This window comes from Electrona antarctica (assembly GCF_951216825.1).
Source record: "Electrona antarctica genome assembly, chromosome: 12".
NCBI classification, from domain to species: Eukaryota; Metazoa; Chordata; class Actinopteri; order Myctophiformes; family Myctophidae; genus Electrona; species Electrona antarctica.
This window is the reverse complement of record NC_136793.1, coordinates 38,489,389-38,506,775: the sequence shown is the minus strand read 5'-3', so window position 1 is coordinate 38,506,775 and position 17,387 is coordinate 38,489,389. Positions and strand designations below refer to the sequence as shown.

Genomic DNA, 17,387 nt, shown 5'->3' with positions numbered 1-17,387 from the left:
GCAGTCTCCTCATTTACCTTTGTTCTAAAATAGGCTAATAATTAATGATTGTTAATGCCAGTAATGTGCATAGAGGAAGTTACAGTAAAGCACTTATGATTTCACACAAACAATGACACTTTGTATGCAACACCAAATGGTTTGGTATGTATAGGCATGTGGAAATGAATCGATACGGATCGGTAAATCGATATAAACATGCGCGATGCAAGTGCATCGGATTATTAAGTGTGCATCGGATACAATTGACGGGTGAGATCACGATGTATCGTTCGGAGTGTCTGCAACGGTAAAATCTATGGTTACATCGATTTTTTTCATGTTGTATTTCACCCTATTCTGTGTTTCCGAGGTGCGTTGAATGCACCATCAATCAATAAAGGGGAAAGAAAGTATCTCTCTGACATTCATCATCTCTGCAGCGCTGCGCAGTCAGGGAACAGAAGATACCGTACATGCAGACAACAGAGTAGTGAGCACCCGCGACTATAACAGAAATGAGCCCCACGGGTTAAACAAGAGAACCACCACCTTTAGCTTTATACAATCCCTGTCCGAGCTTTGTCCGTTATCAGTTGTTGACTTGTGTCACTGTAGCACGCTGAGCAGTAATGTTCCACAGCTGTTGTTCTTGCTGATTCTCCGACAAAATGAATTGCTATAATTTTGTAATTAAAGAAAGCTTCTGCACACATACAGTATAAACAACAACAACACCGCCACAGCTAGGTGTACTACTTGCGTTTAAAACAAAGTCGTTTTCAACTGTTTCACAACTTTTCACTGTCCAATTTATACTCCGCAGCACGATGGTGTCACACTAAAATCACACTAAAATAACAGACCCACAAGTTCATAGCGTGTCATGGATGCAACGTGTTGTGAGCTTGTAGATCTGCTATGTTTTGAAAACATTTGGGCTTTTGGCTAATTGCATAATGCTGGATTATATTCATGTATAATAAATACAGGCCAGGGTCGTCAATGTTTTTCAGGTCAAGGACCCCTTAACTGAGAAAGAGATCAAGCACTACATAGGCTATTATATTATAAAACGGTTATAGATTAATCTAGACATAGACTTGTTTGACAGCACTATCGGTGTGTGACCTGCAAATTAATGTTTTGTTTGTTTCTTTTCTATTTATATGTTAGTAACATTAATCCATGAACGATATTTAATCTCTTAAACCCTCTATACTCAAAACCTCAAATTGACCTTTGGAAAATAAAATAAAAGGTTCTTATCACACAATAGTTGGCGTCCTCAGAATGTTGAAGACCCATGTAATAATATATAATAATTATATACTATATGATTAGTACAATAGAACTACAATAACCAGCAGAGAGCAGACCCTTTGTTTTCTTCCAGAATAGTATAAATTGGGCTGTTAGAGATGCAGAGCCTAGTACTTACAGTACCTACAGTAAAACAATAAATTGCTTTGAATTTAAATGTAATGCATTGTTACATGTTTTGGGAAATTAAACAGGGCTTTAATATAAATCATTTCTATTGTGTTTGAATCGCCATCAAATCACTTCGCATCGGATCGCATTGTCCAGCATTGAATCGCATCATATCGCCAGGGGATTGCACGTATCGCTGGCAGTGCATCGAGATGCATATCATCGATTCAAGATGCATATCATCGATTCGAGATGCATATCATCGATTCAAGATGCATATCATCGATTCAAGATGCATATCATCGATTCGAGATGCATATCATCGATTCAAGATGCATATCATCGATTAAAGATGCATATCATCGATTCGAGATGCATATCATCGATTCAAGATGCATATCATCGATTCAAGATGCATATCGAATTGGCCTCAGTGATGAGATTCACACATGCACTAGTATGTATGTATGTATGTTTGTGAACCCATTAACGTGTTCAGGTGCATGTGTACATACTGAATAGGTGTCTGTGTGAACATGTTATATTCAGTAGATGATAGATGGAGCCTGCACACCATATACTGTAGGTACAAAATACTTTATTGGATTCATCAGGATGACCTGATGAAGATCAAATAGATCGAAACGTTGTCAGAAAGTTCAATAAAGAAAGTCTTTTGTACCTATATGGTGTGCGGACTCCTTCCATCATCTACTGAAGTCTCTTTAGCCCAGAACCCTATGCGTATTCTATGTCTGCAACATGTTATATTCACCCATGCCATGCCTGTGTGTGTACAGTATGTCTGTTTGCATGTGACTTTCCCACCATGTGTGCACTCACTGTAAAATCATTTGTAACTCATTGTTAAAATGTGTGTGTAGGGCTGCCACTCTAGGTTTACTTAGCGATTATTCTATTGATTACTTTTTTGAATAATCAAATAATATTTTTTGCCACAAAACGGTTGAAAATAGCCATGGTTTTCTCCCCACCTGTGTATGCAAGCCTGTGGCGATGGGAGTTGCTGCCGTGTTCTGGGGTCCCCTCCACACCTTGGGCTGGGTTAGCAGCCACTAGCTGCAGCTCACTGGCCTCAGTCCCCCTGGTCTCCACTCTGTCTGCTGGCTGAAACACAGTGATGGAAGAGGCTTTACTTGAGTCAAAGGTTTCAATACCATAATGGAAAAACACTGTTACAAGTAAAAGTTCCGTATTAAAAATGCACTTGAGCAAAAGGTATAAAAGTATTGGCTGTTAGCATACACCCCAGCTCCCAGTGCCACCATACGCGTTCACTTTAAAAGATGGATTTTGCCCGCCCCCCGCCAAGATCCACCAAGGACAGCGATCCTGGAGTCCGACTTATGGAGGTTTGAAAATCCTCCTTTCAATTGCTTTGCACTGTGATTATATTTGCAATCCCATAGTTGGAACCGTGGGGCGTTGCCATAGGAACCGGACCAATGTTAAACTCAACCATTATATAGACAGAGTATACGTTGGGGTACGTATATATACGGACCTGGGATATGACGCCACCTAGCATCGACGTCCGTATATATACATACCTGGGGAAAAAAGAGTTAAGTGCAGTACTTGAGTACATGTACATAGTTATTTTCCACAACTGTGTGTTTGTGTGTGTGTGTGTGTGTGTGTGTGTGTGTGTCATTGGTTGCTGCAGATAGCTTCCCCGTGGTCTGGCAGTAGGTATCAGCAGTGGAGGGTATTGGGTACACAGGCAGAGGATATTGAATAAAATGTCCTGTGATCCCAGGTAGAGCTTTGCCTTGGGAGAATGTCTGGGACACCACAAACAGAGAGCGACTTATCTCTTCATAAAGTACCTCATGTACCACCTCGGTACCCAGGCTTTTATCGCATTCGGCTCACCCCTGAATTAGACCCCTTTTCCTGTTCAATTCCTGTTTCTCCTTAGTTGTTGCCTCCTATTTATTGTCCTGGCATTAGCATTACAGTAGATCAAATTTTTTGCATCTGTACAGCTTCTCTTGTTAATGTCGGCTAGATAACTACAAAGTCACATAGAAAGAACTATACATAGACAGACACACATATATAGATAGACATACATAAACACACAGGCATAGATAGACATATAGACACACACACGCATGTACACACGCACGCATGTATGTATACACACACACACGCACGCACGCACGCACACACGTCAGTAGCAAGATTACATTTTGTGACGTTGCTCTTAATCGTACCAGCATCATGTCAATTAATTTTGGATAGAAACAACCACAGACAGAAAGATGGCTGGATAGTTTACATTATGTTTCCATCAGTTTGGAAAGAGAAAGAGAAGGGAAAACAGAGCATTTTGCATGTACCTCAGAGTTTGTGGAGGAAGAGGAAAGAGAAAGAGAAGGGGAAACAGAGCATTTTGCATGTACCTCAGAGTTTGTGGAGGAAGAGGAGTTGGCTCTTTTCGGACATAGTTTGGGTCTGGAAAACAAAGAAGCACTGCATGTTAAGAATCACTGACATGTCTCAAAACCAACTTTAATCAATGTCCTGGAACGGCATGCGCTCTTTCATTTTAGACAGGGTTTTCTTAAAAGCAGCGGTTTTTCAGTCAAAAGTATGGTGGCCCCCTTCTCCTGTTTGGAAGTGGACCAATCATGTAAAAGTGGACACTGTCCTAGTTACATGTGTACACTTTGAGTTACCGTAAATTAACACTGAAGATAGAAAGTGTAGCTTGGGGTCCCAGAGATAAAGATGGTCTCAAATGAGGGTCCGTGGCCTAACGCGTATCAAACTGGGGTCCTTGAAATGAAACGGGTTGAGAAATCCAGGGCGTTCAGATCTTTGCTGTTGTCAACTTTTCCATTTTGTTAAACTTTAACAGTAAAGATTTGCAGTACTTTGTGGCACGTGATAGGTCGAAACTAATCTTTTACAGTAGCTTACAGTATACGTTCTTAAGGCACAGTGACAGGTCATTTAACTTATTTCCAAAGATTAAAAAATAAAGTTATAGTTTTACACAAAAGATAAATCTAGAATTAGAGTGGTGTTTTTCCACTTTTGTTATTTCTTTTCAGTGTAAATCGCAAACAAAATCAGCAGTTGAAAATGTTAGTTGCACATCTTGTGAGATATCTCTTGGCCCTCAAGGCTAGCTGTTCTATGAACTCATTACTGTAATGGCTAGTAATTTGAAGAGGGGATCTTAACAGCTACTAAAGGACTTTGACATTTTTGGTGCTACATTCCCTGGCTTACAAATGACTTGTGTTGTTGTTCTTGCTAATTGCACTTTAAATTTTATTGAACATGTGTTTCCAATTTCCCCGTCATTAAAAGTGAGAAGCGGAGGAGTTATTGTGCTCGACAGGAGTTTGAGACATTGAATATCAGTTGACTGTGGCGACTGCAGTAGACTGAGATGTTTTAAAATCATATTATGATACATAGAATGAATTATGTAATATGTAATACTAGTCCATACCCGTTTGGGGATATGACATACCCAATCCCTCCCTCTCTCGGCTCCCCTCTCCCGCTTCTGTCTCTCTCCCCCTCTATGTGCCACTCGTAGATAACAAGGGTGTGCCACAGGGGAACACCCGTTGTGTGATGCTCAGTCAATCACAGCGCAGAATGACACACCTTCCAGCCAATCACAGCGTGCAATATCTGCGGACACATTCCATCCTCACATTTTGTGGACGTAACAGCTAAAATTATTAGTTATTATATTAGATGAACAAGTACAAAATATAACCGTGATTTCAAACAAATATAGATCATATACAGTACATGCCACACACACACACACACACACACACACACACACACACACACACACACACACACACACACACACACACACACACACACACACACACACACACACACACACACACACACACACACACACACACACACACACACACACACACACACACACACACCCCCCTTGAACTTAAAATGTGTCAGGAACTGTAAAGTAAAATAGTAATATTGTCAGAACAGATCGTATTACAATTACAACCCCTCTGACTGACTGTGTTAGTTGTCCCCGGGGGGGGACATGGGGAACACCTTTTGATGTGGTGAACTCAATGGTCTAAAACCGAACCGATTAGTATCTTTATAGAGCTCAGAGGACACATTCAGTTTTCCCTTCTCTTTGTCCCCTCCTCATTCATTCTCCTCCCGTTCACTTTTCATGGGGCTTCTCTCTGTTCTTTTGGGCTGGAATTGATGCCAGGTGCTGTACCTCCTACGCCCCGCTGTCCTCACTGAGAGTTCTCCACATCAAGGAAGCCGCGCGGTCGCAGTCAAACCCAATTAACCATCAAGGGACACCACATCAGGACAGAGGCTTCCAGCTGAGTCAACATGACACACTGCTCTGTGTGTGTGTGTGTGTGTGTGTGTGTGTGTGTGTGTGTGTGTGTGTGTGTGTGTGTGTGTGTGTGTTCGTTTGCGCTGCTGGTTGAGTTCATGTGTGTGAGTGACAGAAAGAGAGTGGTAGTAATTGAGTGGTACAAAGCTCTAATTTGTATGTACTGTAGTCGTGGGCGGATGTGTGTGTGTGTGTGTGTGTGTGTGTGTGTGTGTGTGTATATAAGCATATGTCGGAATGTTTTGTATATGTGTATTTTCAAAGAGCATCAGAGTGACTGATTGTGCAGTGTGTGTAGTGTTAAGTGACAGACTTACTGTAAAACTTTCTCATTCATGGGAGTCTCTTGTCATTTCTCTGGGGAAGCTGTTTGTAATGACTCCACTATAAAGGGAGCATTGGATTTCACAAACAGTACAGAGAATCTAGATCTAATCTAGATAATCTTTGAGGAAACCCCATCAAATACTTTAATTAGTGATGTATCACTTTCAATCTTTGTGTGAAACACTAATAGCTGTTGCCTTTTAACCCTATATCCCAATAGCTTTTACCTGGTTTTGCACTGAAGCTTGAATTTCGCATTGAACATGAAGATACAATATGTATCCCAATGCAATAAATAGTTAGTTACTGTACTTGGGCCAAGGGAGAGTGTCATAATATTGGTGAGAATTGTTTTATCAAAAGCGCAGCCCTTCCTGCTCTTACCTGAAGATTATGCAGAGGGCACTGGTGAGTATCATAGCAAAGAAGGCAGCTCCGCTCACAGCAGCGAGGAGAGAATCCACCTTGCTGACCGCGATGACATGGGTACGCCTTTCTTCCCCAGCTGGCTCTGTGCGGTTATGGTAGTGGAAAAGCAGAGCAAAGCCACGGCCCCAATGGGTAGTTGTAATAAGCTCCATGATTACCTCCACCATCTCCTGGCTGGAACCAAACACCAGCTGGCTACTGGGGGGGCGGTTGGAGCCACAGAACCTGGAGGAGAAGGTGATGAGGTCTGAGATGTAGAGGACATCATGAGGGCAGGCATCCAGCACTGACTGCTGGGTTTCAGGGCTTGGGGTCATGACTGGAGTATCTGTGGGTAGTCGCAGAACTGGAGTGGTCTCATCCACAGTTGCACCAGGGTGCTGGTTGGGGTTAGGTTTTGGGTCAGGGTCTGCCCTGGGGGCAGAGGAGGAGACGGAGTTGGAAGCCTTGTCTCCGGGAGGTTGGGCTCTGGGGAGGAGGAGCAGAGGAGGTGGAGGAGCAGAGTTCAGGTCAGAGGAAGCGTCCACAGATCTTTTAGCAGAGTTGGAAACTTTGGCTATCTCCATCTTTGTGGATTGTTCTTGGACCACCACTTGCTTGACTTCGCCACTTTGGGAGGACTGCGGGATCTTTGGAACATCCCCCGCACTCAGAGAGTCTTTAGCCACAGATGAGTTTTCATTCACCGATAAATCACCAGCTGTGAAAGTCCCCTCCTCATCTGCCATGTCTTCTTCAAAGTCTGAGAAGGCAACATATTGAGCAGCAGAAGGGTCGTGGCTCTCAAAAACATCAAAGTCAAAAATCTCCAAGTTGAGCTGGTGATCGACAGGCACAAAGAACTGCCACACACAGTGAGTCCCAGAAGAGTAGTTGTAAGGGAAGCCAGGGGACAGGATAAGACCTTGGCCATCCACTACGTCTACCTTCGCACCACAGTCAAAATAGACCTGCAATAGAAGGTCAGAAATGTATGTGAAAAGTTAGTTGATAAAAAGAAAAACAAAATGTACGGCGTCCTTGAAATTTAAATGTTTGAGAACCACTGATCTAGGAATAAATAAAAAGTACAGCTATACGTTAGTAAAAATAATCCGTGCAATAAGCATTGTTTTGACCAGAAATGTCGCCTGGAAGGGGCATTTGGAGACTAAAGCGACTGAAAACGTGTCATGCCCAATCAAAGATGGTGCAGTCCACTGTCTAAGCCAACAACAGATAGCCATCCGAAGCTAATGTGAGTAGCCTTTCCACTAGATTGAATCAACACATTTATACAACTGAATAAATGTAGGCTACGCATTTTGGCAGCGTCGCTTCCCGACAAATAACAGAGGCTACGTTTTTTGGCGTGGAAACGGTTAAATAGAATTTCTGACAACTTGCATTATATCCTCGGGTGCATATAAGACCCTGAAGCCTTCCTTTTTGAGCAGTACTTAATCCATACAAACGCTGTAATGAAAACATTGTTACTACCCAGAGGTGTTGCCAAGAAGACTACCAAAATGAAAGTTACACAGTATGACTGTAACTTAAAATGATCATAACATATCTGAAAAGATTGCATTTGAAAGCTTTTTTCAAAGTAATTTATTCATAAATTGAGGTGATCTGGCAATAGCCACATGGCCTAACTATGCAGTCCAGAGTCAACTACTACATTATTTTGCCCTTGTTATTTGTATGGCATTTATAGAGCTTGCCTGAAGGGGCAGCTCTAGTGTAGCGCCCAAAAAAGGAAACTCTGTGGTGACTTTCTCTCTCAGTGATGGGATGTTACGCTGCATTTCCAAGCACTGCAGGAGATTTCAGGGGGACTGACTTTGCCAGTGATGGGATGTTTTAATACACTTGAATACAACACACACGTACAGAGTATCGATACGATATAAAGTCAAGCGATACGATAATGTTGCTGTTTGCATATCGATACAGTTTAATCATTGAAATCGTTTTTGGCAGCTCCCATTTCGTTCAAAGGTTCTATTTCTACGCTATGTTCGGTATCACTTTTCCAAAGCAGCTTTCAATCAACCTACAATTTGCTTCAATTCTGACATGAATCATATTATTTGATAATGAACGGCTGTACCCAAACAAGCAAACACCCGAGTTGCATTCCGATTACCTCGACACAAACCAGCTTGGAGCTGAACTATTCAACCTTGCAACCTTGCCAGTATATCAAAGCTAGCGCTTGCCCTGTTGTTCGGCCTGCTTGGGTAACCCTGGGAGGATATTTCTTCAACCATGCTGTCTGTAATTCTTCCCAGGTGTGTGGGGATGCAGAGGGGGACCTGGGGTGCCTAAGCAGAGGCAGATGTGTGGAATCGTGGAAAGGGCCGGCCAACTTGGGACCAGACCTTTGTAGGGGGCCTGTGTTTATGAGCTTTCCTGTTGGCTCCTGGTTCTGGACTGTGGGAATGACCCAGACTGGCAGACTGCACCACCAGACAGGTAACAAACCAACATCCTAAGGCAACAGTAGGACTCTTGGGGCAGACTGGGAACAGGCCATGAAAAAGGCAGTCAGGGTTGGGGAGGGGAGGGGGGAGAGAGAGAGAGAGAGGGCAATGGGGGCACGGCATGGGGGGAAGTCAGGGTCCACAGAGCCAGACAGGCTCTTTGATTGCTCTATACTCTATAGGCCATCTCTCCCCATGTGCATGCATTTATCAAAGGCATTCCTTAGACCAGTTTATTTTAAGTAGCAGAATCGAGATGTACTTTTGAATTGTGACTGGGAGAGGCGACTGCTTGCGTGGGCCCCAAGTCCTCGGAGTCAAACCAATATCCCCCCCCATAGTTGATACAGCTGATGGCCTCACAGCATTGTTATATGGACACATGGAAGGTGAATGAGGTGAATGAGGGCAAAGAGGGCAAAGAGGGCAGTGTGACCTACATACACTATGTGCATTAGTGTGTATGTGCGTGTGTGTATGTTGTATCTTCAATAAGAACTGTGCATACTGCTCTTCCCCTGAATCAGATCTGCACTGCCACAACTCCATCATCTACCTCTTCTTTTCTTTCTTCTTTTGTAGCTCTGAACAGTAATATTGCCCGGTCAGCGCTCGCTAGTATAGGTTCATTGTGTTATTGGTAATAAAGGAAGTGAAGTTTATTCCATGGTTGCAGCTGATTTAAGTTGCTCTAATAGGCCTAAAGGACTGTCAGTTAAATTGACTAACATTAATTAATACAATCTAAAAACTTAGACTCTCTCTATATATAGACATTTAATTATGAGCGCAGACAGTTTTGAAACCTTTAAACTGAATTAGCACATTTGGCAGAAAAAAGCTGGAGTAAAACAGTTTTCTTGATAATTGTGATTGACAATTGTAATCACAATATCGAGCGACATATAATCAGGATTATCATTTCAGACGTAATCCTACAGCCCTGGTGGGAAACCTTTAGTTGGCCTTGTTTTCTTCTGACCGCCATTTGACCTTCAGTTTTAGTTGCATTAGTGTTTAAATTACATCAGCGCTTTTTCCGAAAACAGAAATACGGTTCTACATTTGACACGCTTTCCAAGAAAACAAGTGTTACTGTTAAGCCAATGTATGTTGAGTAACAACTGCTATTGTGCAGTCAGCAACAACACTAATCCGCTTACTAGTACAACGCGGGTGTTTAAATTACACAGAGCAACAGACTTTAAAGCTGATGTTAATGACATAACTTAGAAACATAACTTATATGTAGGGTGCACTAAACTGAGAGTGCTCATTTTTTCTTTCTACTATAGCGTATACCGTATATATATACACCCTACCCTCTAGAACACACATTCGCCATGCGGCATGCGCCAACACTGGACTTTTTTTAAAGTGCGTTAAAGAGACACTTGTTCACACAGGCTATAGTTGTTTTGTTTTTTGTTGATGTAAAGCATCTTTGGGTCTCTTGAAAGGCGCTATATGAATTCAAGTTATTATATACATACATACATACATACATACATACATACATACATACATACATACATACATACATACATACATACATACATACATACATACATACATACATACATACATACATACATACATACATACATACATAATTTTCACTACCTTCATTGTGATTATTCTGAATAAATTGCGCTACTAAAGCAGTCCTTTTTAGAAGTCAAATCAGACTTTAATTAATTCAGGAGACCTTTAACACACTGTGCTTTAGTTTAATGTACCCCCACTATAATTCACTTTAGGATACCTCCCCCCTTGTGTGGCATTTAGTAACAATAACCTTAGCAGGAGAAATCCATGTGTTCCAAAGAATTACACAGATGACATTTGAACTGGGCAAATGCCATTCCTCTTCCCCTAAGCCGATTTTGGGTTTTGCTCTGCGAGTAATTCAGTGGGGTTACGCAACCTGCTAGAAGGGGGAACCACTTCCCAATATGGTGGCATTATAGGGGGGGGGCGGGTGTCTCAGAGAGAGAGACAAGATTTTTTTTCACATTGGAGCTAGGAATAACTCACTTTCTCGGTCCTAAAATAGTGGGTTTAAATTTCAGCGGCTACCATGTTAATACTTTTAATTTGACAATTTAAAAATAAGTTTGGAAGATAAATTAGTTGACTGTGCAGGATAGTTAAGATGATGATTAAGGAATACATACACTCTTGATATGCATCATGTATCGAATCCAAATCTTATGAAAAGACAACTGTGTCATGACAAGGACTTTCATCTTCCGCGCAGCAATAGGATGAAACCTTTCGGCACCCTGTGATGTTGTGCATGCTAGACTACACATGAAAGGGCCTCCAAAGTGCCACAGTGTCGAATGGAAATGGGACATTCTTATAATGCCAAACATCCCAGTTCCGTTACATCACAGCCAGGCCTGCTCCCACTAGACTGTCAGGCTCGCTAATTATTCAAGGATGCTTTTTCTCATGACCAAAACAACGAGGACCATGGTGTCATCTGGTGGTAGACCACTCACTCTGCGCTCTTTTAAGGTCTGATATTTTAATGTAGCGGGTGATGCTAATAAGTTCAAGGCTGAAGCTGTGGGTTTACATGACAGCATGCTGTTCATTACACCCCAGTTGTGACCACCCCATGGGGGTGACGATGGCAGCGTCCTACCCTTGCCCTGTACAGAAGACAGAAGTAGATCAACAAACACACAATTGTCTGGAATGACCACCTGCAGTCATTACTCAGAGGCGCCCCATGACAAATGGTATTGTTCTATCATTTTCACTTTGCGTCACTACCTCTACAGAAAAGCGGCATCCGGTCACATTCCTTAAGGCGGTTTGTATGCCTAATTAACATGGGGTTATGTTTTGTTACCCTCAAATAGCAATGTTCTGGGGAAATGTTGTGATCTGATATATCTATTGGTGCGTCCTGTGTATAAAGGTTCTTTGAAGTATCTTGTCAAAGTTTTCAGGATAGATATGTTATAGCCCAATGTTTTGGTGAAATGGGAACATGGATTAAATGTCCTAAATTACTGTGCTAGAGTTTTGATCTATGAAAACAAAGATTTTGGGTTTTGCTCTGCGAGTAATTCAGTGGGGTTACGCAACCTGCTAGAAGGGGGAACCACTTCCCAATATGGTGGCATTATAGGGGGGGCGGGTGTCTCAGAGAGAGAGACAAGCCCAATGTTTTGGTCAAATGGAACATGGATTAAATGTCCTAAATTACTGTGCTAGAGTTTTGATCTATGAAAACAAATTTCACTATCCAAAGGTTTTGTACTCTTGACAGTTTCAAAACAATTGAGCTGCAAATTAATTTCAACAGCTCTATCCACAAAGGTCATGTCCCTGAGCACCACCCTCTTCCCTGAACCAGTGCTTTTTTTGTTTTTAACCACAGACTGACGACACCATGGCGAAAACTGAGGCAGGCTTTTCCCAAAGTCCTGTTAACACTCTTTTCACACACACACACACACACACACACACACACACACACACACACACACACACACACACACACACACACACACACACACACACACACACACACACACACACACACACACACACACACACACACACACACACACACACACACACACACACACACACACACACAGTCTCTCTCTGTTTCTCTCCCTCACACTCTCTCGCCCTCTCCCTCTCTCCCCTCACATGCACAAACAGCCCCTGACTGGCTCATAAACAGGCAGGCGGGCCCCTCAAAAGGGGGCAGGGATCCTCGCTGGCCCTGTTTACTGAAGAAGAAAAGTGACACTGCTTCACAGCCTAACGCTTCGCTTTCACAACACCAGCCCGCTGATGATGCAGTACAAATTACTCTCGTTCTCCATGGGTCATGTTGGCTCAAGTTCTCCTGGGTCAGTATGAGGACATTGCAGGTTGATAGACCTTGTTGTGTCACTTGTATTGATTTGAACAGCACTATACTGATTTGAGAGACAGAGAGAGGGGAGAGTGGCAAAGAGAAGATCCTTAATGTCTTTCTCCACAGCTGTGAAAGGCACAGATACAGGAGCTTGCGACTTATCACATATCTCCGCTGTGATGTCAGCCCCTGTCACTGTGCCGGGTTTATGTCAGTGCCCACACATTTCACCCTGGATGAGTTTACAAACAACTGGCGCACCAGGACGATTAAGCCCAGGGCATTTCTACAGTCGACCTCATTGGCCATCACTGCTACGCTGACTCGGCACATCCCTGTGCATCATGGCCCCAACTGTTGAAAAGCTCATTGAACCCATGCATGTTCAATCAACATGCTAGTAGTTAACTGCACCTCAAGCACTGGGACAGGACATTCTCTGCAGGCCCAGTTGTGGATAAGCAAAATGTTTAGGATTATTGCGGCAGTCTCCTCCACACTCACAGATATGTGACTGGGTGGGCAAGTGGACGGCTGCAGGGATGGCGTGCTCTCTTTCTCTCTCACTCACTCCCTCTCCCTCTATTCCATGTTTGTGGTACAAACCAATTAACATATTTCCTCGGGAAGAAGGAAAGCTGCTTCTGTGGCCATTAAAGAGCAGGCCTGTGGAGCCCCTGTGGGTGAAATACAGGCTTATCTCCACTGGTGGTTCCAAAGCAGTTTGGAAAAATCATTTCCAGATTGTGGAATGTGATCCAGTGAACGCATCCATGGTAATTATGTCTCTCAGCAACAGCTGAACACCCCCCACCCCCACCTGTGTGGCTGCAATGGATTGACAGAATCATTTTTAATTATTAAGAATTAAGATGAGCATGCAGCTTTCTTTAGCAGGCTGAGCGTAAACACTGTCAAAAATGTTTTTGGAAGGTAAAAGTAGAGTGTTAACTTTTACTCAGACCTGTAAGGGTCCATTTTTATACTCTGCATTAAATGAACACTCCGGATTTTACTGTGCATGTATTGGAATGTGATGTTCTCTAATGAGTAAGTTGATTTGCATGCCAGGGATTTCTTTCTCCAGAATCTGTTTGGTTCCATCTCTTAACTTCCACTTCCACTTCTCTTAACAAACATTGCAGTAGGAAATGTAGCAATTGTACATTTTGGGCAGACCCATTTGTAGGATGACAACAACCCCTTTCTCCCTCACTCTTTCCGTTTGACCATTCATCTCACCCCTTTTAAAGTCACAGTACTGCTTATTGTTGCATGTTTATTTGTTTTATAAGTTCTGTTTAAAGAATACAGAATTATTCAGGGGAGGAATAAGTTAATTCACTGTTCATTGGGGCTCTGCAGCTCTTCAATTAGACATGAATATCCCTCCATACAAAGCAAATAAAAACCATCCATCCTTGGTTTGTAGTTTCACACAGTGTGAAATAACAAACCAAAGGTCAAATTGACAAATTCACTTGTCACTCTCTACACTTCTGATTTGAGGACTGTCAAAAGTAGTAGAGCAGTGTAACAAATTCCAAGCTTGTTTACGCTGTTCCAAAAATCAACTTAATACAAAAGCGGACCAGAGGACAAAGCCATCATTTACCGTGCCCCCTCAGGCAGATAATTGCAAAGATAGTGAGCACCCTATGCACACACAAACTAAAGCTGGGGACGCTGACATTTCAATATACCAAGGGCTTTTGTTGTGTAGTTCTAAGAACTGCGCTGCTGAATCCACCATTCTCCGCTGGTGGACAGAGACGACTTTTGACAGTTGGAAGCCTCCGAGCTTCTCTTGGTTAAAGTTCTGTTCTTGACACCCTGAGGGGAGGTCTGTGACAAGGGTATCCCTTTGATGTTAAGACACAGGGTACTCACACACACAGGGGTAAGATAAGTGAGTAGATCATGGATGTTGTGTAGAAGGCACACTATGATATGATATCCCTGCCCAAATACAATATGTTGAAATATAACAGAGACACTACTCGATTATTAACTTGCATATTTCATTATGGTGGTTATGGTGGTGGCCCAATAAACATTTGTATGGAAAACGCACTAAGTCTAGACCAGCACACTAAAGACTTGCAAAGTCAACATAGAGCCAGTAAAACCTGGTGTTCTTATAATTCGTATTTCTCTAGTTTCTTTATTTGGTAGAAAGCTGTTGGAGCCTGGAGGAGTGACATACTGAACAGGATAGACTAATATAGTCATATTATTTCCTCCATATCTGGAAGGCTGCGGTAGAATGCTAAGGGCTTTCCCTGATACAGCTATAGATCAACATTGCCAAATCACACAACTACTTATGAACTGTGAAACCAAGTTATAGACAAGACATACACAGGAAATGCAGATCGAATCCCATTTCAAGAAGAGCATTATTTCTTAACCATAGTTTTAAATGAAACATGTCTGGTATAATTGATCACAAACAGGGCACTTGGGTACCGGCTGCTATGAATATCATACAAAGTTGATAAGCAATATCATAAGCAATGCATTAAGTAAAAATCGCATCTGTTATATTGTTCATTAGGATATAAACACATGCTTATCAAACTGAATAACAGTGAATTATATATATATATATATATATATATATATATATATATATATATATATATAATTATTTTTTTTAACAAAAAAAACTTGTCAGATTGGTCATTTTATAGTGATGTTCAATTAATTCAATGTGACCCACCCAGGAAGTGTACAAAATGTACACTCTCAGTTACAAATGCATAAATTAACAGTGAGGATTATACTCTGCACAACAGAGCAACATACTAAAATTCTTCATTTGTGCAAATATTGCCATTTTTATGCAGATTCTACACCACGTGAGAGAAAAAAAGTCATCATAATGAATGAAGCATCCTCCAGACATGTGGATTAGGTAGTCTGGGTCACATCAGGAGCAGAACATGGGTGAGCATGTTCGCAATATGGTTTTCATTTCACTAGTTTTGACTGCATACCATTCCCAACTCTGAGAATACATTAACATCAAAACATACGGAAGCATCCGGGGAAATGTTTTATCATTTGTTTTTCCTTTTTTAACGCTGAATGAAAGACTGGTCAACTTCAAGCCAAGTACAATGATGTAATAAATATGAACATAATGTAAGATAATACACGGTGTGAATTACTGTACATTGATACGTGTTTTCCTCAAGTGAATTGCGACACTAGCAGAAATTCGCCCTTTCAAGATGCAAATCGCCTTTCAAAAATAATTGAGTTAATTTACAGTAGTTGACCAAGGGGCGCACAAGTACAAAAACAAGCTTCTGTAATGTTAGAGTATTATTCTACACGAATGTTGTATGGGCATGTTTGCACTTTGCAATGCTTGAAAATCACAGGCACGAGTTACCAAGTTGCAATTTTATTTATTTGTTCCTCAATCATTACTTTCGCCTCCCCAGAAGTTTCGCAATTTCATAAGCTGCTAAAGAAACTGAGCTGACGGCGAAAAGCTTCCAATGCGCGTTTTCAGGAGGTCGTCTGTGAATGATTTAGCCGTGAACAAAGATCAGTCACATTACTTACTTTCTGCGCGACACATCCCGTCCCGACGAGCAGACACACTGTCAACAAAACATGGGCCCCGAGCGATGTAATGCAACGCATTTTGTTTATTTGTTCCTTTTCTGCAACGCTCGCACACTGAACCGTAAACCCGCTCCTCTTCTCTCTCTCTCTCTCTCTCTCCATTCACCTGAAGTCTCGGGAGCGCGCTTCCATCGTTCATGGGCAGAACGGCAGATCCGCGTGCACGAGCAGTCCACTGGAGTTTCAAAGTGTTAACACATCATTTGACAGCCCTTGTTTACAAGTTATTTTACTGATGAAAAAAACACATGTAGCCAGTCTATATAATTTAAAATGCGTCAACAGAAGAGAATAAATAATCCAATCAATAAAAGGTTTATTTGCCACAATCATGCAGTAGGCTACAAGCAGCGAAATGTTGGTGCTGGTGGGACCTGTTCTGCAAAGAATCAGAATGTGCTAACAATGTAATGTTAAAAAGGTCAGAAAATAATAATAATAGAAATGTTGTATTTGCCTACAAGTGTGTTGAAAACCAGGGTTATGTCAATACATCATTCGACTGTCAGCTCTCTCTCACGCACACGCGCGCACACGCACACACGCACACACACACACACACACACACACACACACACACACACACACACACACACACACACACACACACACACACGCACACCAGTTTAAACTAGATGAAGTAGGCCTAATTGAAATTGAATGTTGGTGGGAGGACAGTATGAACAAATTAAATATGCAATTAAGCAAACAAGACACATATGCTCATGCATGTCTCTGTGAACACGATTTATTTTTTATTTTGTAACAATTTCAGCAAAAGTAAATCTAATCTATTATTTAAGAAGATGTAATGTGAGATACAAGTATT

At 41.9% G+C, this 17,387-nt stretch overlaps 1 protein-coding gene across 2 annotated transcripts in view; it reads right to left on the bottom strand.

The window, feature by feature from the left end:
- LOC306934497 (uncharacterized protein) overlaps positions 1-16,696 on the bottom strand; it is a 35,133-nt gene extending 18,437 nt beyond the window's left edge. The window contains exons 1-4 of one of the 2 annotated variants that reach the window (XM_079517078.1): positions 16,496-16,696; positions 6,518-7,512; positions 3,843-3,894; positions 2,409-2,541 (exon numbers count right to left, since the gene is read on the bottom strand). In XM_079517078.1, coding sequence (XP_079373204.1) covers positions 2,409-2,541; positions 3,843-3,894; positions 6,518-7,512; positions 16,496-16,660 — 1,345 coding nt within the window. In that variant the 5' untranslated portion in view covers positions 16,661-16,696. The remainder of the gene's footprint in view (positions 1-2,408; positions 2,542-3,842; positions 3,895-6,517; positions 7,513-16,495) is intronic. The other variant, XM_079517077.1, reaches the window with a different exon arrangement.
- Positions 16,697-17,387: the final 691 nt, after the last annotated feature.